The sequence below is a fragment of the Pyrgilauda ruficollis genome, unplaced genomic scaffold (assembly GCF_017590135.1).
Source record: "Pyrgilauda ruficollis isolate IOZ18807 unplaced genomic scaffold, ASM1759013v1 scaffold69, whole genome shotgun sequence".
Classification (NCBI taxonomy): Eukaryota; Metazoa; Chordata; class Aves; order Passeriformes; family Passeridae; genus Pyrgilauda; species Pyrgilauda ruficollis.
In genome coordinates, this window is record NW_024528710.1 from 1193857 (window position 1) to 1221566 (window position 27710).

Genomic DNA, 27710 nt, shown 5'->3' on the forward strand with positions numbered 1-27710 from the left:
TCCCCAGCCTGGTTCTGGCTGGGTTTGGGGCTCAGGTCCAGCTATAGTTCTTTATCTTTACAATACCCTACAACAAATACAATGTAAACAAAGTCAAATAAATTATATATTGTCTTAGCTCCATCTGCTAATAATTAACCCTTTTACATTGCTTCTACTCATCTTGCTACACTCTTAATCATTATATATTGCTTCTATCATTCTAACTAAATTCATAACTCTTTTAATTCTTTTAGACCCTTGATTCACACCCAAAGATAAGGGAGAATGGCAGGGGGCCCAAGGAAGCACGGAATGACAGTGAGCAGACTGAACCCCAGCCTTGGGCTTTATCCAGATGTGGCAATAAAAACCAGGAAGTTGCACAGCTTCCCAAGTCTCACTTGATTGCATGTAACACCTGCCAGCTTCAGTGTGTCCAGCTCAGCTGCCTAGGGAAGGAGCAAGGTGGGATGTCTACAGAAGGAAGTTTCATATAAGGGCTTTAATAAGGGATGCTGAAGGAACAAAAAATTCTTCCCAAGCTGAGTAGCATCCCTTCTTGGCTACAAACTTCCAGGGAAACAGCCTCCTCATGTGACACAGAGTGCTCTCCACACTGGGCAGGGACATCTCTCCCTGCAATGATCACTCAAGACTTGTGAGTGCACCAGGAAAAACATTAAACCAAACCCGCTGGAAGGTGTTTTAACAGAAGAATCATGTTGGACACTTCAGGGATTTTTTTGGCTACCTCTGAGCTGAAGGTTTGAGAACCCCAGCTGTGCGTGCACACACCGAGCAGAGATTTCTCATTTCATACATCATTTACTCCTGCAGTGATTCCACAAAGTCACAACATGTCCTTAATACACAGAAGGGGAGAAATCCATTCTTCTCATGATAATGGCTCAGGCTGGAGATCCTAAGCAGAGATTTCTCAGCACAGCAATGCCTCTCACTACAGGATAATCACGTCCTTAATAGAGAAATACAAGGCAAACCCAGGAAAACACCAACTCCTCACAGTCAGAGGATCCTGGTTACAACAGGAGCTTTCCCTCAGTGCTGAACAAGTTATTTAGTGCACAGCTCCAGCCCTAAGTGGAGCCTAATTCTCATTGGAATCTACCTGTGTTTCCAGAGAACGAGAGATGCCTGGGCAGGGTCAGTAGATGGTAACATGAAGCATCCAGAACCCTTTCCATAACGTGGGGTACCAGCAGCAGTTAAACCAATCAAATGAGTTATGACACATTTGCAAGCTCAGGTTTGCTTTAAGTGCCCTCCAGTCAGGACTGAGCTGATTTCGACTTGAGCTCTGCCATCCCATTGTCCCCTGCCAGCTCTGCAGACAGAGTGAAGCTCTGCAGGACAGGAACCCCCTTTGCTGAAGTTTCAGCCACACTGAGCTAAAGCATAACTCCAACAGGTACTGTAATAATGGGGGCAAATATATATATATATATATATATATTAAAAAAAAAAAAGTGAGAGCAAGAGAACAGAGAACTAGGAAGGAAAAGGAGGGTGACAAGAAGAGTGAAGATGTAAAGGGGAACACTGCAGCTCAAGGCTGCAGGGTGTGACCAGGAGAGCTGCCAGGCTGGGCGAGCCTTGTGCTGGGAATCCAGTGGGGCTGGAGCTCCTGGGGAACAGCAGAGACAAGGGGCAAGCTCAGCTCAATGCCTCACCCACCCCAACAATGACTGCAGTGAGCCCCAGGGCCTCAGCAGGTAAAGTCCCCAGGGGAAATTCAACACAAAAATGGGTCCAGGACAGCCATCATGGATAAAACCAGAGGTTACAGGGTATTTTATGCCCCAGAAGGCAGCACAGCCACAGGAATGAGCTGGTTCCTCTGCTGCAAGTCTCACTAGAGGTGCCCTGGTGAGAGCGGGCAGAAAAATTGGAAAGCAAAATACTTCAATGCAATGGTGAATGAAGTTCACTGACTTGTAATAGAAATTTGTGTCCATCTTCTGAAAAAAGACAGAGTTTTCTTCCAAAGATGTGGGGGGAAAGAAAACAAACTTTAATTAGATGCCTAACGTTCCATCCCAAATCCATTTGGAAAAGTCTGGCAAAGGAAGTACACTTTAAAATGTTACCAAAGGAAAGGAACTGGCAGTAGGATAGAGCATGTTAAAGTGAAAAATTGAATTAAAGGCTCAAGGAAGTACTTATTAAAAACCTAGTACTGTGAGATTTTTCATGCCTCTGTTTGGTCTCCAAAACACTGATTTATTAGAGATCAGCAAAGACAGGAGAGGACATATGGAAGAATACACTGGCTAATAAATGTATTTTCTATAATTCATACCAAATCTCTCTCCTGGTGTCCTGAGAGCCTGGAATCCTTCTGTGCTGCTTCAGCAAACAAACAAGACCCCAATTAACTCCAGCAGACACAGAGCACAACACAACTCCTGCACCTTGGCTCGCACTCACCCTGGATAAACACAGACACAGAGCAGCAATCTGCTTCTGCAGGCTTCTCTGACCCTCAAAAATGAGAAGAAAATGTTTGCAACAGGTGAATTATCCCAAGGCTATCAGGGGCCCTCAGGAATCTCTGATTTCCTGCCCTGAACCTGCTTGCATGAGCCAAGTAATTGGTCTGGAACCCTCCTGGTGGCTGTGTGGGACAGCACCAGCCCTGCCTGGGTGTTCCATCTGTGTGAGCTGAACAGTCCCCATCCAATGCTCCAGGCTGGGGCAGAGAGGCTGGAAATGGATCTGGTGGGAGGGGCTGGTCAACAGCAGCTGAACATCAGCCCAGGTGTGCCCAGGTGGCCAAAAAAGGCACCAGGGCTGTGTCAAGAATAGAGTGACAGCAGGACCAGGGCAGGGCCTGGCTCCTGTGCTGGGCATTGGTGGCTCACCCTGAATCCTGGGGCCAGTCCTGGGCCCCTCAGGACCCTGGGGGGCTGTAGCGTGTCCAGGGAAGGGAACGGAGCCCAGGAGCAGCTGAGGGAGCTGGGAAGGGGCTCAGCCTGGAGAAAAGGAGGCTCAGGGGGCCCTTGTGGCTCTGCACAACTCCTGACAGGAGGGGACAGCCGGGGGGTCGGGTTGTGCTCCCAGGGAACAGGGACAGGAGGAGAGGGAACGGCCTCGGGCTGGGCCAGGGGAGGGGCAGGGGGCACACTGGAAAAAATTTCTTCACTGAAGGAGTTGTAAAGCATTGAAAGGGGCTGCCCAAGGAAATGGCAGAGTCTTCTTCTCTGGCAGTGTTCAAAAAACCCCGTGGATGTGGCACCTGAGGACACTGTTCAGTGGGGACATGGTGGTGCTCTGGGCTTGACGATCTTCAGGCTTTTTGCCAACCTGAACAATTCTATGGCACCAAAGCATTTGAGGGCAAAATCTCCCACGTGTGCTACAAAAGAGCATCCCTTAGTTAAACTCCTAGAAACAGCTCCCTGGACTTTGTACAAGGATACACAACATCTTTCCACACATATTTCCTGCCTCCAGTTTCCTGTCTGCACCTGGATCCAAACTGAGCCTCTGATCCACCTTTATTTGGGTCCTGTAGATTCCTGGGATTCCATGGAAGGGCAAACGCGGGGGCTCAGGCAGCACCAGCTGATTCAACACAAGGAGCTCACACTGTGTGAACCCCTCTGCCACATCACCCTGCAGAGGCTCAGAACCAGCACCTCCAGGCTCTGCCCTTCCAAAAGGCTCCCAAGAAACTCATTACAAATTCACAGCTGCAGCTGACCCCCATTAGGAAGTGGTTTATTAAATTAAAACATCAATCCCAGAAAGAGATGTTTGCTTAACAGACGTAAACGATTTGAAGACCTCGTGCTGCAGGGCATGAAATAAAATCAAAGTGTGGCAAAGCCCAGGGAATTAAGCCATAAAGGGAAAACAGTGGGAGGGATGCAGGGACCTCTTGCCAAAGGGAAGCTGCTTATCACAGGCTTGGTACAGAAAGAGCCCAGAAATGCAACATGTAGACAACAAAAATCTCAGCAATTACCAAGGCATACTTGAACAACAGGTACTAATGACATTTGAAAAGCTAAAAAGCCTGATTTTACAGCCCCTAAGTGGAGATTTGCTGTCTGACAGCCTTCCCTATTTCCTTCTGTATAGAACTGGGTACATTGTTTACCATTATAAGTGACTAGCTTATTTAAACAAGGAGATTGTATTTTTTTAAACAAGGAGGTTCCAAGATGTTCAAGTGGAAATCAAATCCTCTCCCTGCTGACCACCACTGCTGCCATCTTTTACCACTGCTGCACACCAGGCTACATGGCAACAAACCAGCCAAAAACCCAAAACCTAACAAAAAAAATCAAACTCCACCCTAAATAATCAACATGCTCCTTATCACCTCACCTCCAAACCCAGAGAGGAATTTGGACACTGCTGCATCCCAGATCTTTCACTTCAGTTCCTCTTGGAGGTCTGTGTGTTCCAGCTCTCAGTTTTTACCCTTCAGGAAGGCTCAGCTGCCAGTGCCCCTTTCCCTGCACAGGAGGCACTGAGTGGTGTCAGTCCCCCCTGCTGGCCCTGGGATCTCTTGGGGACACCAGTCCCACTGTTTCTTTGGGAGGTCACCTCAGCAAGGTCCCATCCAGCTGCACCAGGTGCAGTTCAGACCATTTAAAGGGCAGAAACATCACACAACGATTTCTTCTCAAAATCCAAACCTGCTCCTCCTCTTGCTCCTAAGAGAGATGTTCTCTCTGGCTCCAGCTTCTTCCAGAGTAAAGCCTTTAAAACTGCCCTCCCTTCTTCCAGAGGTCCAGGTGAAACACCCTGCCCAGCAGCCCCAGCCTGCACAGCCCAGGGACATCCCAGTGGCTCTGACCCTTTGGAAGTGGCGGCATCCAACCCTTCTCCTCACCAAGATAAGGTGTCTCAGTCATTTTGTGACTCTTTATCCATCCCAGGGCTTCAGAAGGTGTGAAGTCTCGTTAATATGTACCCAAGGAAAGGCTGAGTGCTCTGGCAGGCAGCCGGGGCTGCAGGCAGCAGTGCTCCCAGCCCAGGGGAACTGCAGGAGCTTTACAGGAGCTTACAGGAGCTTCACTGGAGCAAGAGGAAGGGAATCAAAAGGTTCAGTGATGCAGAAGCTCCACATGCAACAGCACAAATTGTCAGTCCACACATATTAGGAAAAACATCTAGTTAATTAATTTCCTGAAGAAAAGATGATTTCCAGGGCTTTTCAGGGCCTGGCACTCTCGGAGCTGCACTCCCACAACAGACGGGCATGGAACACGCTCAGTTTGCACACAAGGGCCCATCTGTTCCCTCTCCCACAGCTGCATCCAAGAGCTCCACTGGCTGGATTTGCACTGCCACCCCCACGGGAATGTCTTTATCCTATGGCTCAGATGAGCATGTCTCAAAAAGGACACTGTCATGATCCCTGCTCAACTGTTTGTGCATTTTGTCTCCCTGGGGCTGAGCCCTGCCAGCTCCCCAGCCCTGAGGACAGAACTCTGGGCATTCAGCAGCAGCTTCATTTGTCCAGTGCCATCCACACAGAGCAGCTGATAACAGGAATGCTTTAGGTTTTAAAGCCCAGGCTTAATCCTTGTATTTTATAATCTCACCACAGAGCAGAACTGAACTGAGTGATGGTGAGAGGCAAAGGACCTGCTGACCCACAGCGAGGGTTCAGATGCGGGGGTTCTTCATCCAGATGTGCGTCACACCCTAGGAGAGACCTCACCAGTGCCTCAGTCCAGCTGTGACATGGAAGCAGCTCCAGTGTCCCACAGTGCCCTGGGTACCTTTGATCCCAGATTGCTGTGCTGGCACTGCTAGCTGAGGGCCATAAACACTTGGAAAAGGCTCCCACTCACCCAAAGCCATCATCCACAGCAAACTGCCTTCAGCTCCAGGCAAGAGGCTACAATTCTGAAATCTAAGCTGTCCTTCACCACCTATTTGAAGACAGCTCTGTAACAAGGAAGGAAAAACCAGCTTTCAGCTTTGATTCTCTCTGCAGGTATTCCCCAGTCTGTACCAATCCCCAAGCCCTGTTTTCAGGACAGCCTTTCCCAGAGTTAATCCTGCCATGAGCCAGAGACTTCCCTCTCTCTTCTCAAGGGGTTTTCTGTTGAGTAGAAAACATCCTGTTTTGGGAACTGGCAAGCTTTGGATATTTGGGAATATCCTGCCCTTCCCAACCTCTCCCTGCCCCCACTGCAGTGAACATGAGCAGCTTTTTGGACCCTTCTCTGGGCAGGGCAGACACTGCCAGTGTAACAATATTTTGCCTGCAGATGTTTTCACATGGTGCAAGCTCATTGCATCCCACCAGGACACTGCTGAATACACAGAGCTACAGAGCTTCCCTGCAGGAATTACTGCTTCCCACTCCATCTTCCTGCAGGCTCTGACAGCCCTGGCAGGTTAACACCAGACTGATGAGCAGACAAAAGCCCCACCCTGGGAGCAGCAGGGGTTATCTCTGCATCCTGGAGCATCAACCCTCTGCAGCTTAGGCTGGGGCTGGCTCGTGCAGAGGCTCTGCAGCCCCGAGAGGGGCTCAGGGTGACAACCTGGCCCTGACCATCACCTGACAGCACGGGGACTGGGGCCAGCACTGAGGGCAGAGTCCCCAGTGCTGAATCCCACCCTGAAACTCCAGTCATGGACATCAAACACTCCCCTGCACTTTACAACCCTCTAACAGACCACCCAGGGCTATGCCTGAATGACTGCATTGGTAGTTCTTAATTATATAATTCTCTAAGTGCTGTGCAAAAATTAGATTTTTAACAGAACTTACTTGTTTTACTGTTCAATCAAATGACAAAATGTCTAGGGAAGGCATTGTCTTGTTTGCTCTCCAACAGTAGAGCAGATTAAAGTGAGCTTTTTAAAATATTATATCAAAATAAATCTTTCTGAAAGGAATCATTAAATTCCTCCCATAGACAGCACTCATTTTAATGCCACAGAAGGAGGCTGTAAAAGGTTTTCCATTTCTGTTTGGGTTGTTTACACTCTCCAGTGTCAGGACACGCAGATCTGAAGTACATCCTATCGACACACACATTAAATACAACTGCTCCCAAAAATAAATCACAGCTTTGCTGCTGTCTGGCATCAGCAGCAGAGTCCAGCATGTGGGACTGGAAAAGCTGCAAGGACCACTGAGCAAGAGAAGAGCTGAGGATGGAGACTGGCATCAGGACAGACCTGCAGAGCTCTGCTCAGAGAGAGCTTCCAAACTTCCACAAGGTGCACACTCAGAGAAAAGGGGGGAAGTCCCTCTGCAACCCCACTGACCACAGGTAAGACACACTCTTGGGGGTGCAGCTCCTAAGAACTCCAGAAATCCTGATGATGATAACACTAATGGCCTAGAGTTCCACAAGTGGTTGAAGTCTGTGTCATTCTGGGCTCAGGTTTCAGAGTTTACTTTGATTTTCTGAGGCTCTGAGGCTCTACAGACCTTGTTAAGCAGCAGAAGGACTTGGAACATCTTCCAGCCTTTCCTTCTGGACAAGAAAGATGGTGGGACAAGGAGGCACTGAAGCCATTCAGGTTCATTTCCATGAGACACTGTCCTGTCCATCTGAGCCCTGGACCACTTTAAGAGCAGGAGTTAACAGCAATTCCTGCATCACTAGCAGGAGTTACAGGTACAGGAATGTCTTTGCATGTCCAGCAATTACTGGTGCCATTTTGCTGATGTCTGGCCCAAACATCCCACTCTTATTTCAGACACCTTTCCCACCAGACTGCTGGGTGCAGCTCTGGGCAGCTCCAGGAAAAGCCAAACAGAGAGAGAGAGAGAAAAAATGTAGCAACTCAAAGCAAGAGGACAGCAAGATTTTAAAAATGTGTTTTTATAGATGAGAAAATAAACTGGGACTTTCCACCCTGGGAAAAAGGCTCGAGGACAGGTGAACTCTGCAATGCTGAATAGAAAAAAACCCCACCAAGACAGGGTTCCTCATTGCAGCCTCCCAGATATTCACACATTTTCACATAATCCCAGAATAGCTGGGGTTGGAAGGGACCTCTGGAGACCACCCAGAGCAGGTGGGTTTGGAATGTCTATAAAGACTCCACCACTTCCCTGGGCAGCTGTTCCAGAGTTCTGCCACCCTCCATGGATAGAAGTTCTTCAGGCTATTGAGGTTTCCTCCCTGCATTGAGCCAATAAACTTATTTTTTACAAATGTTACTTAAAGCAGGCTACAGATTTCCTCCAGACTTCACAGATTTGCTGTTTCTAGTGAAGGATGGAAGTCTAGAGGAGCTGAGTTTTGACTCAGAGAAACAGAAATGTTATTAAAAGGCAACAGGGGACAGTAATGGCACAGAACAAAGTTGTTACAGGAGCACTAATGCCCTGAGGTGACTCTGAACAGGCTTTTTTCACCTACTCGTCAGTGCTTAATTTTTAACTTAGTTCCCAGATCCTACCGAATTCCTGAGGGGCTTTGTTAGCTCAGCACATGGCTCCAGTGAAGCCCAGCTACCCACAGGGCAGGCGTTTTCAGGCTAAGACAATCAGACACACGTTGTTCTTGCTAAATATTTGTCCCTCTGCAGGGTAGGCAAAGAAAACTTTTTAGTGCTTCTCTGCCTAAATGAACAAATCTTCATCTCTACATAAACACCTTCAGCTCAGAGCAGACTGTCCCAGCCAGCAGCTCCAACAAGCAGCCTGGACACTCAGGACATCACCCTGGAAAAGCAGGAGTGTCCATCAGTTCTGGGCCTGGGAAAGCTCAGATCATCACAGTTTCTTACAATGCCTGAGCTGTACCAACTCTGGATTTAGAAATTATTTTGCAGGTGATGCAAGTGGAGCTGAGACACAAGCCCAGGGAGCAGCACTGGCAGGGCACAGCAGCCCTCAGCACCTGAGTGAGGGGTGGTCACAAACCCACAGGGACAGGAACATCAGCTCTTAGGGTACAAAGGATGCACTTCCATGGCTGGTATGACTGTGATCACTCTGATCCAGATGCACACCAGCCAACCTGGCCCAGTGGAAGGTGTCCCTGCCCACAGCAGGACCCCAGGGCTGAGGGGCTTTAAGTCCCTTTGTCCCCAAACCCCACTGTGATGATTCTGTGACCCAATGACTTCACCCCAGGGACAGCAGTGGCCTTGCAGACACTGCTCTGCAGAGTTAGGTCTCCCCCTAGGGTGGCACCTGATCCCAGTCAAAGACAGGTTATCACTAAGAGAGCCCATTTTACAGAGAACAGGCCACAAAACCCACACCCACCCAGGCCATTGGATGGCACACACACGACTCCCTGTGTCACCTGGCTGCCAAACCAGGAGTGTGCAAAACCAGGAGCAAATACACCTCACCACCCACCTGCTGCTCCAACCCATCCCCTGGGGCATCCCTGGATCTCTAGTGCCCTTTGGCCATTCCCCACAGGGATGTTCCTGTGCTCTGAACATGACCCTCAAGACCCCAAAGTGAGGTGCCTGCTCCCCTTTATTTGAGAGAGGCAACCTGGCAGATTTCCCACAAGGTGAAGCCAAGATGAGCATTCCCTAAATTCCCAAAAGTGTGAATGGTGTCACCTCCCCAGAGCCTCCAATGCCAGGCTGGTCACACACAGGAGATCCTTGTGGGACAAACGGTGCTCGCTCAGCTCCACGTTCTCTGTCGCTGCCAGGTGAGTGTCAGGAGAGGGCTCAGCCAGGGGAGCTGACACAGACACTTGGAGATTATATAAATAAATAAAGAGCCCACTTCCAGCACCACTCGCTCCCCCTCTCCCTTTAAGTAGGTCACTCTGCCTGCTATGGAAATCAGCTCATCTTCAAAGCAGGTTTGTTCGTCTTCTTATCTCCTTAATGTAAGGAAAGTGCAGAGCATTGTCAGAGCAAAGGGTGATTTCAGACTAATTTAATTTATTTCTGTCACGGGTATAAATATGAAAGTGTCCGTACTTGTGAGAAAAGCCAACCTGAGGCACAGAAATGAAGGACAGCTGGAAGGTACCTGCCCTCCAGGTAGTTCTGAATGTGGCCCACAGCTACAAGCCCTGACAGGTAACACAATGCAAATGGAATACAAAGGCTCTTCGTGACCTAGCAAGGGGAAGAAGGAAGAAAAAAAAATGGAAGGTGTCCCTGCCCACAGCAGGACCCCAGGGCTGAGGGGCTTTAAGTCCCTTTGTCCCCAAACCCCACTGTGATGATTCTGTGACCCAATGACTTCACCCCAGGGACAGCAGTGGCCTTGCAGACACTGCTCTGCAGAGTTAGGTCTCCCCCTAGGGTGGCACCTGATCCCAGTCAAAGACAGGTTATCACTAAGAGAGCCCATTTTACAGAGAACAGGCCACAAAACCCACACCCACCCAGGCTGTGTCCATTGGATGGCACACACACGACTCCCTGTGTCACCTGGCTGCCAAACCAGGAGTGTGCAAAACCAGGAGCAAATACACCTCACCACCCACCTGCTGCTCCAACCCATCCCCTGGGGCATCCCTGGATCTCTAGTGCCCTTTGGCCATTCCCCACAGGGATGTTCCTGTGCTCTGAACATGACCCTCAAGACCCCAAAGTGAGGTGCCTGCTCCCCTTTATTTGAGAGAGGCAACCTGGCAGATTTCCCACAAGGTGAAGCCAAGATGAGCATTCCCTAAATTCCCAAAAGTGTGAATGGTGTCACCTCCCCAGAGCCTCCAATGCCAGGCTGGTCACACACAGGAGATCCTTGTGGGACAAACGGTGCTCGCTCAGCTCCACGTTCTCTGTCGCTGCCAGGTGAGTGTCAGGAGAGGGCTCAGCCAGGGGAGCTGACACAGACACTTGGAGATTATATAAATAAATAAAGAGCCCACTTCCAGCACCACTCGCTCCCCCTCTCCCTTTAAGTAGGTCACTCTGCCTGCTATGGAAATCAGCTCATCTTCAAAGCAGGTTTGTTCGTCTTCTTATCTCCTTAATGTAAGGAAAGTGCAGAGCATTGTCAGAGCAAAGGGTGATTTCAGACTAATTTAATTTATTTCTGTCACGGGTATAAATATGAAAGTGTCCGTACTTGTGAGAAAAGCCAACCTGAGGCACAGAAATGAAGGACAGCTGGAAGGTACCTGCCCTCCAGGTAGTTCTGAATGTGGCCCACAGCTACAAGCCCTGACAGGTAACACAATGCAAATGGAATACAAAGGCTCTTCGTGACCTAGCAAGGGGAAGAAGGAAGAAAAAAAAAATCTCTTGAATTAGACTGAAAAAGCTCAAGGGACTCACATGAGAGAAGCTCAGCTTACATCAATTTCAGTCTGAAAATTAGGCCCTACCTTTTTATTACGTTAGCCTAGCACAGAGCATTCCAATTGGTACTGGCAATTAACAAAGCTCAGGAGCAAAGCCTGATCCTAGCCCTGCTGAAATCCTTGCAAAGAGCAGAGCTTACACCTGCAATGATGGAACCAGAGTTCCTTGGGTTTTCCCAGCCTCTCCACACAAAGGGATACAGGCAGGGCCCACTCCTCAGAAAAATGTACAGGTTGGGCTGCAGTTTTAAACCCTGCCAGTGCTTTCACAGAATCCTGGAATGGTTTGGGTTGGAAGGGACCTTAAAGCCCATCCAGTGCCACCCCTGCCATGGGCAGGGATAATTTACACTATCCCAGGCTGCTCCAAGCCCTGCCCAACCTGGCCTTGGGCACTGCCAGGGATCCAGGGGCAGCCACAGCTGCTCTGGGCACCCTGTGCCAGGGCCTGCCCCCCCTACCAGGGAACAATTCCTAATTCCCAGTATCCCATCCATCCCTGCCCTCTGTCCATTTGAAGCCATTCCCTGTGTCCTTTCCCTCCATCCCTTGTCCCCAGTCCCTCTCCAACTCTCCTGGAGTCCCTTTAGGCTTTGGAGGTGCCTCTGAGCTCTTCCTGGAGCCTTCTCCTCTGGAGGTGAGCACTCCCAGATCTCCCAGCCTGGCTTCACAGAACAGGCAATATTCAAGGAACAACGAAATTCCTGAGCTGTGCCCGTGCACACACAGAACATGTTCCTGCTGCTCCCAATTCCAGCTCTGGTCACTGAACAGGTGAAAAAGAACACCTGGGGAGCCAAGCTCTGCTCCAAGGCTGGGCACCCCAGGCTGCTCCTGCCCAGCTCCTTTTGGGAAGCTCTGGGGGTCTGGCAGGACTGAGTGTGCAGAGTGCAGGAAATGCAACCAAAGGCAGGAAAAGGAATCCCAGTGGTCACAGGAGGCAAATACTGGAAAGGTTTTATGTAGTGACATCTAAAAAAGAAGTCAAAGAAAATGAACCACAAAATTTCATTATTACTTGAATGCCCCTATCAGCAATTTTGTTATAAAAAATAAACGAAAATCAGCATTTTAAAACTCAAGTAAAAAGGAAGTTCCTTAGACTGGAAAAGCTTTTGCCTTATGCACCTCTGAAGATAATCGCCTGTACAAGCTCCTGACACAGCACATGAGCAAACTTCTCCCGACTCCCAATTGTGCAACTTCAGCCTGTTCTTTTGCTCCATTGATCCAGGCAGAAGATTCCTCGATCAGCTTTTTTTTCCCCCTCCCCAACTTCTTGAGTTTCAGCTCTTAAGGCTTTAAGCCAAGGCTCAGCATGGAGGTGTGAGAACTGCCAAGGAAGGAGCAGGCAAGAAGGGGAAAATCTCTCTTCCTGTTCTAATACTTTTGGAAGAGGGATTGGGAGGGGTTGCAGGTCAGACTCTGCCTCCAAGAGCAGCAGCATTTTGCTCTCTAGAGTGCAGGAAGGGAGCCTGGCACTAAAATCAGCAGGAAATGAGCTCAGTTCAAGGTTCCCACAGCAGGTGTGTGGAGGATCACACCCAATGCTCAGCACGAGGACATGCAGCACATCCCACCCCTGGCACCACAGCCCCAAGTCACAGAATTATTTCACAGAATGCCAGGTGGAGAGAGTGTACTCCAAGTTTTCACCCGCACTCAAGCTTCCTTAAGAGTTTAAGGTTTTAGTTCAAGACTTTCGTCCACCCAACCCCAAAGCTTTGCCCTGGGCCAGGCTCATAAGCCCTGTTACTGCCTGGGCACACCTGACAGAAACTAAATTTAAAAAAAAATTGCAATAGGCCTGGAGGCTTCTGAATTTGGAAAGAGCATGATTAATATTAATATGTATGATTTCATAGTAGGCAGAAATACAGAAAAGAGACAGCGCTGTGCCTTCAGCCCCAGAATCAACTGGGATTTTGGCAGCACATGCTGGAGAAGACAGTAGCAGCTGTCAAGTCACAGCTGGAGTTGCCTCTAGTGAAGGTGGTTGAGAAACGGGATTAAGAAAAAAACCAACACAAGTAAAATACAAGGTAAAATAACATGCAAAGGGAACAGGCAGCTGAGCTAACAGGCTATCCTTGTTTGCAGAGCATCCCAATAGTTCTGAGTTGCTCATTTCCTTCTTCCTTCAAATACAGCCCCAGCCTAACTCACACTTTACGAGTGGGGGGTTTTTTAACCACTTCTCAGTCATTCTTAGCTCTGTGCAGGGAGGTCACTCACACAATAAGGCTGTGGGGGGGTGACCCTGGCTGGGCACCCTGGGCCACCAAGCCTCTCTGTCGCTGTCTTGCCCTGCAAACCTCACACAAGGTCAGTGTCCTCACAACATCTGTAGGGGCCCTAAATGAGATCACCTGTCTCATCCCACTGTCCCTTGGAGCAGCAAAATGGGCCATGAACGAACCACTCTGACCTTTTCATTCCCACAGTCTCCTTTAAGAAGCTGCTGCCCAGGCTGTGACCTCTCAAACAGACACGCTTCCCCTATTATAAAACTGCCAGAAAATCCCAAGGATTTAAAAACACAAACAAACAGAGCAGTACATCCCCAATCACAAGGGACCCCACAGCAGCCACCCCTGGGCACACCCTCGCTGACTCACAGAAGTTTACACCACAAAACAATGCTCACAGAAAGCTTCTGTGTTCTCCAGCACTGCCCCTCTGCCTCTTCTCATTCTGCTTCCACTGGAGGCCTGGACATCAAAAACCTCCTAATAAGGAACAGTCTGAGGTGAGCTCTTCCTGCCAGCCTCCAAAAATCACCAATACACAATGTTTCTTTAAAAAAAAAGTCACCAGCAGTTAGCTTGAAACTAAAACAGCTACAGCATTTAAAACATCTACTGCAAATGCAAACTACTTCGGAACATCATAATTAGTAAATGGCAAATATTAGGAGTTATGGGAAGAGGGATCGTTAAACCAGACTTTAATAGCCCAGCATCTCTTCAATTCCACATGAAAACCCAGTCAGCACACACTTGCAGCATTAAACCCACATTAAGAAACAAACTGCTTCATTTCTGGAGTTGTAAAAACAAAGGTTAAATATCTGCTTCAGCACAAACCCTGTAATTTTTCCACAGCAACTGTATTGTTTTGCTTTGCACAGCTAATAACACCTGCCCTGCTTTGCACCCACTCATCTCCTGAGCGAGGCTCACACTGGAATCACCAAACCAGAACAAACTTCAGGGACTACATTTGCCACTAAGGCTTCTGGAAGTACCTCTCCTTTTAGTTATACTTAATATACATAAAGTAGTGAGTTGAAAAGACACTTTTTTTTTTTTTTTTTTTTTGCAGCAAGCCCTTTTCCACTACTTGCAACAAAATAAGCAGCTGCACACATTCAAATATTCCTGAAGCAAACCAGAGATGCCCCAGGACTGCAGCTCCTTGACTGGACACCCTGTCCCATCCCATGCCCCATCCCTCAGTTCCATAGGTCCCCACCCATCTCAGCCTCCTCATCTGCCCCCTTCTCTGCTCCCATGATTTCTCAGCTCCAGTTTGAGCTGCCAGTTCAACCACTTCACTCATTTTCCCTTTATAGCCACTTTTGTCCCTCCATGAGGACAATGGTGCCTGTTCTTGGTACATGAACAGGGAATGGGCACTTCCCCGAGGCTGCCAGAGCTCCAGGAGCTCCCAGGGATGCCCAGGGTGGGATTGTTGGGGTTTCTGTGCAGGGACAGGAGCTGGACTGGGTGATCCTTAAGGATCCCTTCTAGCTCAGGACATTCTGTGATTCTTCTCACACATTTTTCCCAGAAACATGTGGACCAGTTTGATGTCATTAAAGACAAACATGATCTTGACAATATCCGACTATCTCAGTCTAACTGAAATGGAAAAATAATAAACAAATTAAAGCACTTTCTCATGCTGGAAAACTCTGGGCAGCCTCAGAATAAAATGATACCAGAAATTCTCCACCCAGGTCTGTAGCTTTGGAGTAAATATAGATATCCAAATCAAATGCCTTTGGAATTTCTGGAATTGGAGTTAGGTGTTCCTGGATATGCAGAGCTGGACATTCAAGGGAATTCCAGGATTTTCCAAACTGCTGCACAAAGAGCATAAATTACGCTGAAGGCCTCCAGTGTGATGTTGTTATAGATAAGGGGATAATTCGCGCTGGAAATATAAGTTTATTAATGTGATATAAAGTAAACCTGTAAGATCATGCCAGCAGAAGGGAGGGGGTGATTGCCATGCAGGACAGCTCGCAGCCAGGAAGGAGGTACATTGCTAACATACGAAGAAAACCCAGCTCACACAGGAGATGGGCACTCCCCGATGGCAGGACCGAGGACACCTGGCGATGATGGCCCATGTAGATGTCCACCTCAGACAGACAGGACCACCAAGGAACATACATCTGAATGAAGGATTCCGGGAACTGGGCTCCGATACACATCGATTCCCGGACGTGGCTTTGTCCAGTACGGGACAGTGAACAGACACTACATGAATATGAAGAACTCCAGGAGGGGACAAAGGGACTCTGCTGCGGGCAAGAAAAAGAGTATAAAAACTGAACTCTGCTGGGTCTCGGTGGTGAACAGGGGGATTCGGTGCGATAGAGGCTGGATCATAGTTCGCCCGCTCCAATCCCAGGGTCGGCGCTATTTTTTGATTGGTGGCAGTCAGGACTGTATATCGGTGACAAATAAATTCTATTTTATTTTTTATTTAATTGGCTGGATCAATTTTTACCTATAACAATGTCTAAGTTTTATTCCTTCCTGTTCTCTGTCCCCACTGCAGCCTGGCTGGCAGCCCTAATTTGCAAGGTCTGGTGCTGCTCTCAGATCAAACAGACGGCATCAGTAGGAAGGAAAATTCGTGGAAGGGACACAGCATTAATTAGTAGTTGGAAGTTTAGCAACTTACTAGGAAAAGACTGATAAAAGTGTAAAATCCCATTTTACTGCCTAGCCCCTTTCATGTCTGTCAGAACAGTGATTAAACTCCCCCAGAAAGTCAGTATTGATTCAGTGCTTGATCCAAAGGCAACTCAAGTCAATATGACCTGACCCCACAACTCCTCCCATGTCAGACACTGAAAAAGGCAGGAACTACCTCCAAACACTCCTGACAGAGGAGGTTTGAGGGGCATCTGCCCCTCCATAAATCACCTGCATGATGCACCTCACTCACTGTCCCCTCCTAACAGCACTGAGCAAACAGCCCCACATGTGAACCACTTCCCTTCGTGCCAGAGAGAGCAGCTCTGTCATCCCATGGGGTAAATCAATCATGTATTTCTCCTCAGACTGCAGGTTTGTTCCTGACTTCCACCTGAGGGGCCTGAAAACCAGACTGGTACTTTATCCAAAGAGCCCCCATCACACCAGCAGCACCTGCTCCTCCAAACTGAAATTCTGGTTCCCCCAGCTTCCCACAACCAGGGTCCCTCTGTGTGTCCCTTTAATAATTGCTTTATTAACTGTTGGGGTGTCTTGTGCAGGGCCATGGGCTGGTCTGGATGATCCTTGTGGACCCCTTCCAGCTCAGGATATTCTATGACTCTATTATTTCATTTTCTGTTTCATCTTCCCTTCACAGTAATCATCATCAATTACTGTCTCCGTCTCCCTGGGGGTGCCTCCCAGTGAACCCCGGCCAGCCCCGGGTCAGCAAACAGCGGGGGCAGCCCTGAAGTGACCGACAGCGGGGGGACACACTCTGGTGCCCCGAGGGTACTGAGGGCAGCTAGGCTGGTCACCTTTGCAGCAGAAGAGACAAAGGAGACATCGGTAGAGAGTAAAAGGCTGACTCTCAGCAGTCAGGGGCCAGTCCAAGGTTTATTCGGAGCTCCCCAGGGAGCCCCACTCCTCAGTGGGCGCCGTGCTCAGAGTGAAACAAAGGAATCTCAAGGTTACATTTTTAAAGGGGGGGAGGAAACCAAAGGTAGATACATTTGCTGACCAATAAAGACCCTTCAGGGACGAAACCTTAGGGATGGACATTTGGGATAGCATATAAAATAATACGTAGGGAGGCTGACCCCTGGCCTTGGACTAATCACTCGATGGCTTTGACCGAAAGTTCTAGATAGAAGGGATGGGATGCTGAGTGACTGACAGAGAGCCAGGGCGGGGATTTGGGGGATGATCCCAACACAGGAGAATTATTACACAGGTAGAGGAAGGGGGTACAAAAAGGGGTACATCATTTAGGGAGAATAAGGGGATACAAAACCAAAACTATTACAAAGTATTACAAAGTATAAAAGCACACTATAACCAATTACTAAAGATTTAAACCAAGAGGAGTTTGAAATCCAAAAGTGATGGGGAATTAACACAACTTTAAGTCTAATTCTCGCTCCACCCAATCTTCTGCCCCAGTCTGCATGATTTGTATTAAGTGGTTTGGGAATAGCCTGTTTCTCACTGGTTTATAGCATCGAATATCAGGGACAGGAACCAGCCAGGGCCACTGGGCAAGGTCACAGCCTAAGGGAGGGGGAATCATTTCATCCAGGCTCCAGCCCAGCCCTTGGAACTGAGCCCAGGAACTGCCCCTGCACAGGAGGCAGAACTTCTGCCCTGGGCACTGCCCAGCCCTGAACAGGCTGCCCAGGGAGGGGCTGGAGTCTCCCTCAGCGGGGATACTGCAGAGCCCTCTGGGCACAATGCTGTGCCCTGTGCTCTGGGATGGCCCTGCCTGAGCAGGGAGGTGGCACCAGGGACCTCTGGGCTCCCGCCCAGCCTGAGCCACTCTTTGGGATTCCCTAAGGAGGAAGAAGCACACCCAGCATCTCTCCTGCCTCACTTTTGCTGTTCCACACTCTGGAATGCCCGTTCCAAGTATCTTCAAATAACCAAAACTTGCCTGCAAGGTTTTCTTTGTTCTCATATCATTCCCCACATAAAAACCTCATCTCTTCCTGTCCTTGAGACATCCCTTCAGTACTACATAAGGAAACATAAATCCCTAACTTACATATTTTTCCTAATATTATTCTGTGTGACTGGTGGAGCATCACACAAAACATCAGAGTTAAAACTGAGCCCCAAGCCTTTCCTGCTGGATCCTGCTGCCCTCAGTCGTGACACCAGTCCCTCCTGATGACAAGAGCAACAACTTCCAGCAAACTGAAATCCCACATTATGGTGTTTGGGCTACACTTAGTAAAGGATAAGGCACGACATGGTTTATACGAGGATAATGGTGTAAATAATGGTTATTACTGTTATTGTCCTGTCAGTGCAAAGAGGAAACAGTGCAATAAAATCCAGCAGAACAGGGGGTTTATGTTTCCAGCTATTTAAAGCATTCAGTGTTCCAGCCTACCTCTCTGAAGGTGGCAAATACTAAAAACACACAAAGGTCAACAAAAATTTAAAAACCAATAATGAAATAGAAGCGAGCTTTAAAATTCATTAAATGGCTTTTCACTTTTTTATTCTCCTCCTCTGCTTTGTGTTTGTAAAGTGTGATCAAGCAACTGCTTTGGAAGAATTAGCAGTAATTTGGTGCAAACGTGAGTGCCCTCATGATTTCATTTAAAGTGTAATATAGGCAAAGACCCACGAAGAGATTCTAATTGTTATTTAAAAATTAACCTTCTCACTTTACCTTTAGGCTCTGAGAACAGGCACAACAATGGCAGGCCATTACCCTACCCAAAATACTGCATAAGCTAATGAAGATTAAAACTAAGGTTAAGTAAATTCTGACAACCAGCAGGCAAGAAACCTTGTGTGGCTCTCTGAGGCTCTGCAGCTCGAGGAAACACCCAGAATAACTCAGCTGGGGCTCTGCTGGTATCTGTTAATCCACTGCTGATTTCTCTCTTGTAATGGCTTTCTGCTTTCTGTGTCAGCACTTAGACACCAAGGAACAGCAATCTGCATTTCCAGGGCCCATCAACACAGAAGGGCCCTGCTGTTCCATAGAGGAGACAGGAGCAAAGGAAGTCCTGTATCCCTTTTGGGTGCTGGGGAATGCAGTCAGAGGGATCAAGGATGCTCAGAGGCAGCACATGGCAGAGCCCGGCTCTTCCCAGCCTGAGCCTTCCCTTCCAGAGCCAGGAAGGTGCTGAGAGCACTCACACCTCAAACCATGGGACGTGACACAAGACCAAAGGGTTTTAAACTGACAAAGGGCAGGGTTACATGGGATATTGGGAAGGAATTCTTCAGGTTACCCAGAGCAGCTGTGGCTGCTCCTGGATCCCTGCGAGTGCTCAAGGCCAGGCTGGACTGGGCTTGGAGCAGCCTGGGACAGTGGAAGGTGTCCCTGCCCTTGGCAGGGGTGGCACTGGATGGGCTTCAAGGTCCTTTCCATCCCAGCCCAGTCTGTGATTCTAAGTCATTTCCACTTGCACATAATAAGGGTACTAAAGGGGAGAGGGACCAAGGATTCCCCTTCCCTCCTGGTCATCCCACACTGACACACCACACCATTGGTTTTACTGCTCTGGAATTAAATCCCCCTGTGCACCACGGCCCACCAGCTGTGAGTGAGATGTGCTGACTGACTGTGTGTGACACAGCCCCAGAGCTCCAGAGATCTCTCATTTTCCCTGTCAGCAGGAAGAATGGTGCTCCTGCACAGCAGCCTGGGTCACAGAGCCCAGGGAGATCCTTTTTTTAACAAATCCATTAAAGCAGAGTTCTCAGATTACTCCCACAGTAGAGAGCTGGTGATGCTGTCAGTGTTTCCTGTTCCAAGGCAGAACAAGTGCTGGGACATGGCAGACAGCCCTTGGCATGGCTCTCTGGGGTATCAGGGATCAGAGTGACTCCCAGGGAGGAATCCCTGGGAGGGCAGGATCACAGAACTGGGATTCATTACACAGCGAGTGCCAAGTATCAGATTTTAAAAAGGAAAATGCAAACTGTGATTTTTATCCAACTCACCAGGAATTTTCTTCCTTTTTCAGGAAACTGCATCCCCCCAAGGACCCGAGCAGCAGAGCCGTGAGCTGCACCCAGAGGAGGCTGTGATGGCTCAGCACAGCCCTCTCCTCACAGTTTTACGTCTCATTGCATCATTCCTGCATTATTTTTAGATAACCGTCAGGGGATGTCAGAATGTGGGTCGATAGCTATTAGATTTATAGGCAGAAATAGCAAGGCTTGTAGCTATAAGGTGTAAAGCATTCAACAATTTCTAGCACAAATCTGACCATGGGGACTGGGAGCTGGAAAATACAGTTGCTTGTACTCCCAGAACTGTTTAGGAAAAATAATCTCCATGCTGCTCTGATACATTTCTGGAGTTGAATCACTGCTGTTGACTCACAGGAGGGTCAATACTCCAAGTATTCAGCTTGAACAGCCCTTTGCAGACTTTGATAAGGACATCTTACCAAAAATAAGCCTCTCCTTTAAATGTAATCTATCAGCATGCAGAATGCCCTCAGCTACACCCCATAGCTCAGGCGTGTCTGAGGAGCTGGGAAGTGGCAGCCTGCCAGCAACATCTGGAGCAGATGTTCCATTTTAGGCAAAGATTAGTGGTGTGAATCACAAAATTAGTAAAACCTCCTTGGTTACCTGAGCAGGCTCATTTCCCTTTGCTGTTGTTAACAGGTGGGTTTCTCACAGGCTGCATTTTCTGATCAGCAACTCCTGCTCTCTGCCGGGAGAGGATAAGGAGGGAGGATGGCCTGGAATGGACCAGAAGATTCCCCAGAATCCAGGCACATGGACAGCACATGCCTAAAGCCAACTTCATCCATCACTCCTGCCTGGTCAAGAAGGGAGGTCTCCAAGATGGCAAGCACAGGACTGCTCCTCAGCAATTCCTGCTGCCATCCCAAAGGGCTTGGGGTATCCAGGATGCTTTGGGAGCCCACAAGGAAAACACCATGGGCCTGGTCCTCCCCTCTGGAGTGGCAGCTGGAAGCCTCCAGGCACTGAAACACCTCTATATGCCCATGCTTCTCCAAATAAATCCAACTCCAAGTATCTTTCCCTGGAGACACAATAGGACACTCCTGATCCAGACTGAGGCTGACGAGCAGGACTATTATTCACATAATTACAGCACCTTCCTGGGTGTTTTGTATCCCTGGGGAGATATTTCTCATAGCTGCACAACTAAATAGGCAGTGTAAATCTAACATACCTTTGTGAATTCTACCAGCCAGGGAAGGTTGTTTCTCCATTCAGAGAGGCCTGAATTAATATGCAAAACTAAAACACCACTGTTGTCACTGTATTCTGGTCACTGCTGTTGCATCCCATGAATCCTGCGTTGTCTCTGCATGACAAATGTGTTACTGGCTTATTACTCATTCATTGTCAATGTCAGGGAATATTTGGATCATGATGCCAAACAACCATCAAACCCCACAATTATCTATCAGTTCCTTGTCAAATGGGTTGCAAACTAAATGTCACATTAACGTCTGAGCTTCCAGATGCTTCCAAATGTCTTTCTTAAGCTTCACCTTTTAACTCTATTATTTCTCTAAGAAGTACTTCCTTTATTCATTCCTTGATCAGTATCAAACCCAATTCTCAGGAACCTGCTAAGAATAATTTACAGGCAGCAGCTCTCAGGTGCCTTGAGCCTGTGCAGACCTCTCTCCTGCTGTGAGAAAGTTTAGGCTGAGAACTTCTAAAAGCAGGTACTGAATGCATAATTTTCATTATTCCTAATAAAGAATACGGAAACCAAATCTGTTTGGTATATCCTAAATGTTAAAGTGGCAATTTTCATTAAGTTGCTATATAATATGTAAAGGCCATCCTACATAATACAGTTATTTTCTACTTCAGAACATCCTGGCAGTGGGACAGACAGGGAAGGAGCATTCCAGCTGCTGTGTGACAACCATCAGTTAACACAGCAGCTACATCCCCATTGTGCTATCCCTTATCTGCACATCATCATTTCTTATATCAAAGGATTTCACCCACCAAGGCTCTGCTCGTATAAAGAACTATTTTAGCTCAATAACATCATTATAGTTTGAGCCCTTCTGCCTACAAACACCTTTCCCTTCTCTCAATTATTTACACTTAGTTATTTATCTTAATCAGGGAATTTCTTAGCATTTAAATTAATATATTACCTACCTGTTAAAACCTTAATATTACCAGTCTGTGGGTGTAGTGCTATTACATTCGCCTAAATGCTGATAAAACCACTTTTAGTCTGCCTTATTTACATATATAATTTCTATACTCAGTGGTTAGCTAAGTTTGTAATGTGTTTGGAGGATGATAAGTGTTAGAGCAGATAAGCATTATCTTATCCTTATGGGAAGCAAATCCACATATCTCCAAAGTGTTTTAAGTTAATTAAGTGCCACTTTACAAGGATAGCAACACCGTGCTGAGGGCTGTGGTTCAGTGTCGCCCTCCATGTCCATATGCAACCCTCCCAAAGTTAATTTCTTAATTGGATAAGCAGATGAGAGCACAGCCAGAACACAGGAGGCTGCTGGCATGCACGTGGCCATACCTCAGCATGTTCACATTATTCCATGTGCAAAAGCACAGATGCAGACTGCTTTAAAAAATGAACACAGGCTTATTTCACCCCCAAGGAATGTAAAGCTCCTTTTCAACATTAACATTTGGTAAAAGCAGCAGTTTAATCTGTGCATTTCTTTAGCACAGGGGAAGAAGCCCTCTCTGTTCGCCCCTTTTCTGGCCAGCTTCACTTCAGCACTCCTTTATCACTGCTCTCTCTTTTACAACAATTTGCAAATAGCTTTAAGTCTCCCTGATCTTATACATCAAGTTGGACAGGGCTTGGAGCACCCTGGAATGGTGGAAGGCATCCCTGCCCATGGCAGAGGGCTGGAACTGGATGGTCTTTAGGGTGCCTTCCAACCCAAACTATTCTGTTGAGAGACCACAAAATAAAATTTAACAGAAGAGCTCTGGATGAGTCAGCAATGCCCTTCTGTTCTCTGTCTTACCAGTATTTATCTTGAAGTTCAGACTTTTGGTACTATTTTTCCACACTGCCAAGCAGATGCCACATCATTCCTGTCACGCTGGCTTCCAGGCAGCCGAGCACTTACTGGACTCAGCTGCTGCTGTGAATTCACCCCTATCCACCAGCACCCAAAGCACCAGAGAGGGAGTTTCCAGCCTTCACACTGCTTGGAGGCTTTACTCCAAGAGCCAGACCTCTGCTGGACACAGAGGCTAGAAGGTGGCTGCCTGGGAGATTCCCCAGGTCCCCAGTGAGCAGCACAGGTGATCTGCTCACACCTTTTCCAGATGCTCAGACAGGGCAGGTGCTGGGGATGGCTGTACCCAGGGTTTGTTGAGAGTTCTCTCCCTCCTGCAATCCCTGTTTTCCAATGGCAGCACCATTTACTGACCCATCCCACTGAGAGGGTCTCACAGTACCTTTGGACACTGGACACAAACACCAGCTTTCCTCAAGCCACGTCACTCACCCTCCAGCCACCTGGATGTTCAAAGCTTGGACCACCTTTGCTGTCTCTGGCTCCTATAAATGCCCAATTTCTCAAATTCCTCATAGTCATCACTGGGTTCCTAGATTAACCCCAGAGGAATGAGATGAGCTAATGAGAAGACTTTGCCCAGTACTTCCCAGGAAGCAGCACATGGCTCCTGAAAATGCTGAATGCTCCCTTCTGAGTCTCTGCTCCCTTCAGCTCCTCACCTGGTCACACAGCACAGAAACCCGCTCTTTGTAAACACAAACTGAAAAGTTCATTTGTGCAAAACTCCATAAAGTTGGAAATAAGCTGGATCACAATTTGTACTCATGTAAATGTCAGCACATAAAAAACCAGGCTTGGATCAGAAAGACAAGTTGTAGTTAACACCCAGAGTAAAATACACACATTCATTTCTGACCTCCATTAGCTTTCTCTGGACATCTGCTGGACAAGAGAATTCCATCCATAAAAGAGACTGCAGAAATTAAAAATCCTCTGAACTCCCAGATCAGTGCCTACACATACAAAGCCCTTCATTCCAAAGGGCACCCTCGGACCGCTGTGTGTGGGAGCCATCAATTAGATCAGCAAAGAGCAAACCCCACACAACCTGTGCAACGAGTTCAAGAGCAATAATCAACTTTTAGAAAGAACAAAGCAAATGTACAGATTGGGCCACCTTTGGGACACCTCTTCTTGCCCAGAGAGGAGTAAGAGAGAGCTTGCTGTTATTTCCAGAACAGCATGGCAGAGAAGCACCAGTCAGACAGAAGGATTGTGTCAAATCCCTCCTTTCCCAGAGCCAAAGCAGTGATGTTTACCTTGTTTTTATGGCCAACCTTTACAGAGATAAATAAATACATACACATAAAACATGAGGGCTGCTGTAGCACCGAGAGCTGTTATTTCCAATATGCTTTACACTACATGACTCACAAACCAAATCCACAGCAATGGTGATTGCTCATTTTATCTGTACAGAATGGAGCTTTTCAAGACATTCACGTTCTTAAAGATGGCTTCAACTCTCACTGAAATCCAGCCAAGTCCTATAATGCAGGAGAAATCCATAGCTGGCTGCACCCAGACCGGATTGTAGCTTCTCTCTTTGGCTAAACATTTCCCAGTGCTCTGTGAGGTGCAGGCTTTCCACTTGCTGCCCTATATATAATACTTTTGTCTAAGGTTGAAAGGTGTAGCTGGGTGTGTATTCTATTTTCATCTGTCAGAGGTGGGGCAGTTCTCTGCTGTCCATGGGGCAGTTTTCTTTTTTTTCTTTTTTTTTTGTATCATCGCATTTGTATTTTTAATTTTCCTAACAAAGAACTGTTATTCCTACTCCCATATCTTTGCCTGAGGGCCCCTTAATTTGAAAATTATAATAATTCAGAGGGAGGGGGTTTACATTTTCCATTTCAGGGGAGGCTCCTGCCTTTCTTAGCAGACACCTGGCTTTTCAAACCAAGACAACTTTATTCCATGATTTTGTAGCTGCTAAACCACAGGTCAGATTTCAAGTGAAATGTGATCTTTGAGAACCAAAATAGAATTCTCATCTCTCAGTGTGTCATTGGTCAGGGAGCTTGGCCCAGAGCTGAAGTGGGGTTTGTGAGGCACCAGCACAAAACTACCTGCACAAAAATCAAAGAGAAATGGTGAGCAAATGCACACTTCCAGCAGACAGGAGATTTTAGGTGTTCCTCAAGTGCCCAGGATGAACACTTATCCCAGCACAGAAAATTCCTGGCAGGAAAACCAATCCAGCTGCTCCTCATCCTCAGCCCCAGGGGCTGTCCCAGTGCCCCTGACTGTTTCCTTTCAGTGCTGGTGGGTGGGGATGGCCCCCCCACATCTTGCTGTAAACCCCAGGCCTGCTGAAACACAACCCACAGCTACCCCTCAGAGCACTGAGCTTCTCTCAAAACCACATGTACCAAATATACACTTGACCCAAAGTTACATAAGCGCCGTGCCAGAGCTATTTTTTTAGCCAGACTGATCAGCGCTGCTATAAATCACCCCAGGATGTAGAGGCCAGACAAGATGTCACATTTATGTGCTCAGCTTTCTGCCTGCCCTGAGAAAACGTTTGTGATATGCCAACATATCTATTCCTTCTCTGCCTCCCCTGGTGTGTAGGTGCATGACTGCTGCTCAGCACTGAGCAGGCTCCAGACAGCGCTGCCCGTGCCCACAGCAGCCCGGGGACAGCACCGAGCTGTCCCTGCCCCTGCAGCCCCTCTCACCAACCCAAGCCACCACCAAGAGCAGCCCCCCGGGCAGGGCAGAGTGGGGAGCCCCAGGTTAACCTCCACAGAAGGGCAGTAAGTGATAACCCCAGCTCACCCTGTGTCTGCAGGGATGGCAGACTGCTGCATGATCACTTGTCCTATCCTAGTTCAATGTCCTGGAATAAGGGCTCGTATCTTGAGCTGCAGTTATTGCCCAAATAACTGCCTAAATCCTCCTGGAAACTTCTGCCGTAGCAGGATCCAGAAGCAGGCAATTTCACAGTTTGATTGCACATAACATTCAACTTCCTACCTTATTCCTCGTTATTCTCACGCTTCTCCTTTGTTTATCACTCACCAGTGCCACTTCAGCATCTCACAGCGCCAGGCACAGGCAGGACAGGTTTCTCATGCAAGTGTACACAGTAGGAATATCAGTAACACTTTCCTCCTCAGCTGAGTGCTTCAGTGCTGTCCCCAAAGCCACTGCCTGAGCCAAGTGCTCCTGGAGAGCCACGCTGCATCCCTGCACCTGCCTCTCCCCCTAGGTGCAAAGTGACACCAGCTACAGCTCAGACTCAGCACCGAGACACAGCACACACCAGCTCCTGCACAGGTTCAGCACAGCACAGAATGGGGCATGAGCTCTATATTTCAAACTCGGAGAGGGAATCACACTGACACTGCCAGAAACACCAGCTCTGCTCATTCCAACACACAGAAACTTGCCGGGATTAAAGCTACAGAGATTGGAAGCAATAAGCAAGACCCTTGATTGAAATTACACCCCCAGTTGTGAATCTGTGGGGAACAACTTTAAAAAAATCAGCTTCCACAGTGAGTGTTTTAATTAGATACCTCACCTGGATTTCTTACATCTTTACAATGTGTTTCTCCATCCTGCACAGCATCTTTAAAATTCCCTTTCTACATCTCTGAACTACTGAACCTGGTGAGATTCTAATAGAAATCCCTTTTCTGTGCTATAAAGAGAAGCATTACTTGAGATTTCAATTAGCAGTTGTCAGCGCTGAGCCATAGGAAATACTGAATAGTTTGCTTAACTTCTTAGAGAAAGTGCCTTTTGCTTTCTGACCTTCTGCACTCAAATGATGCAACACACTTGAGCCATTTGAAAACTCCTCTTCCAAACCGAGCTCTGCGGGAGTAAAAGCCATTCCCCCGATCAATACACCCTGCGCTGCTCCAACCCGTGTTCACCCGCCGCACACCCGGCTCGTTTGATGCAGAAATCGTGCCGCTGTCATTTTCTGACCGCGCTATAAATCTGAAAGGCAGCATTCTGTTATTACCATTTCCTTCCATTCTGTGCAAGGTACCCCGAGCTTTGCACATACACGGAACTTGGAAATCAGATGCTAAATCGATTCTCCCCTCCGTTTGCACAACAACAGAGGGGAGAGCAGGGGTCCGTCATGCAAACTTCAGGCAAGGCGGGCACCTGCTCCGAGCATCGATTCACCATCACCGACCATACCCCGAAAGCATTAAAGAGCAGAACTGTTCCTACCATTCAGCTGCCTGTAGACTATGTCTTCTAGGAGCGAGAGCCTCTTCAGCACTGCATCCTGGATGGAGCTGATGCCGTGGGCTGTCAAGTTGGCCACTTCTGCCCTGGGATGGATGTCATGGTAGGAGTCGCCGCTCTTGGTCGTGATGGGTCTGCACTTGGCCAGGAAGAGGACAAAGCCAGCCACGGCGATCAGGTTTAACACCAGCAAGACTTTGACTCTCCTCAAAGAAGCCATCAAACTTCCCGAGGGGCCCCGCCAGCCGCCGCGCTGCCGGCAGGGCTATGGGAGCGGGCCGGCGGCC

At 48.1% G+C, this 27710-nt stretch overlaps 1 protein-coding gene across 1 annotated transcript in view; it reads right to left on the bottom strand.

Moving 5' to 3' along the window:
* The window catches only part of GALNT17 (polypeptide N-acetylgalactosaminyltransferase 17), a 225535-nt gene extending 197834 nt beyond the window's left edge, over positions 1-27701 (bottom strand). Inside the window, exon 1 of the mRNA XM_041484915.1 lies at positions 27406-27701. Coding sequence (XP_041340849.1) covers positions 27406-27643 — 238 coding nt within the window. The 5' untranslated portion in view covers positions 27644-27701. The remainder of the gene's footprint in view (positions 1-27405) is intronic.
* Positions 27702-27710: the final 9 nt, after the last annotated feature.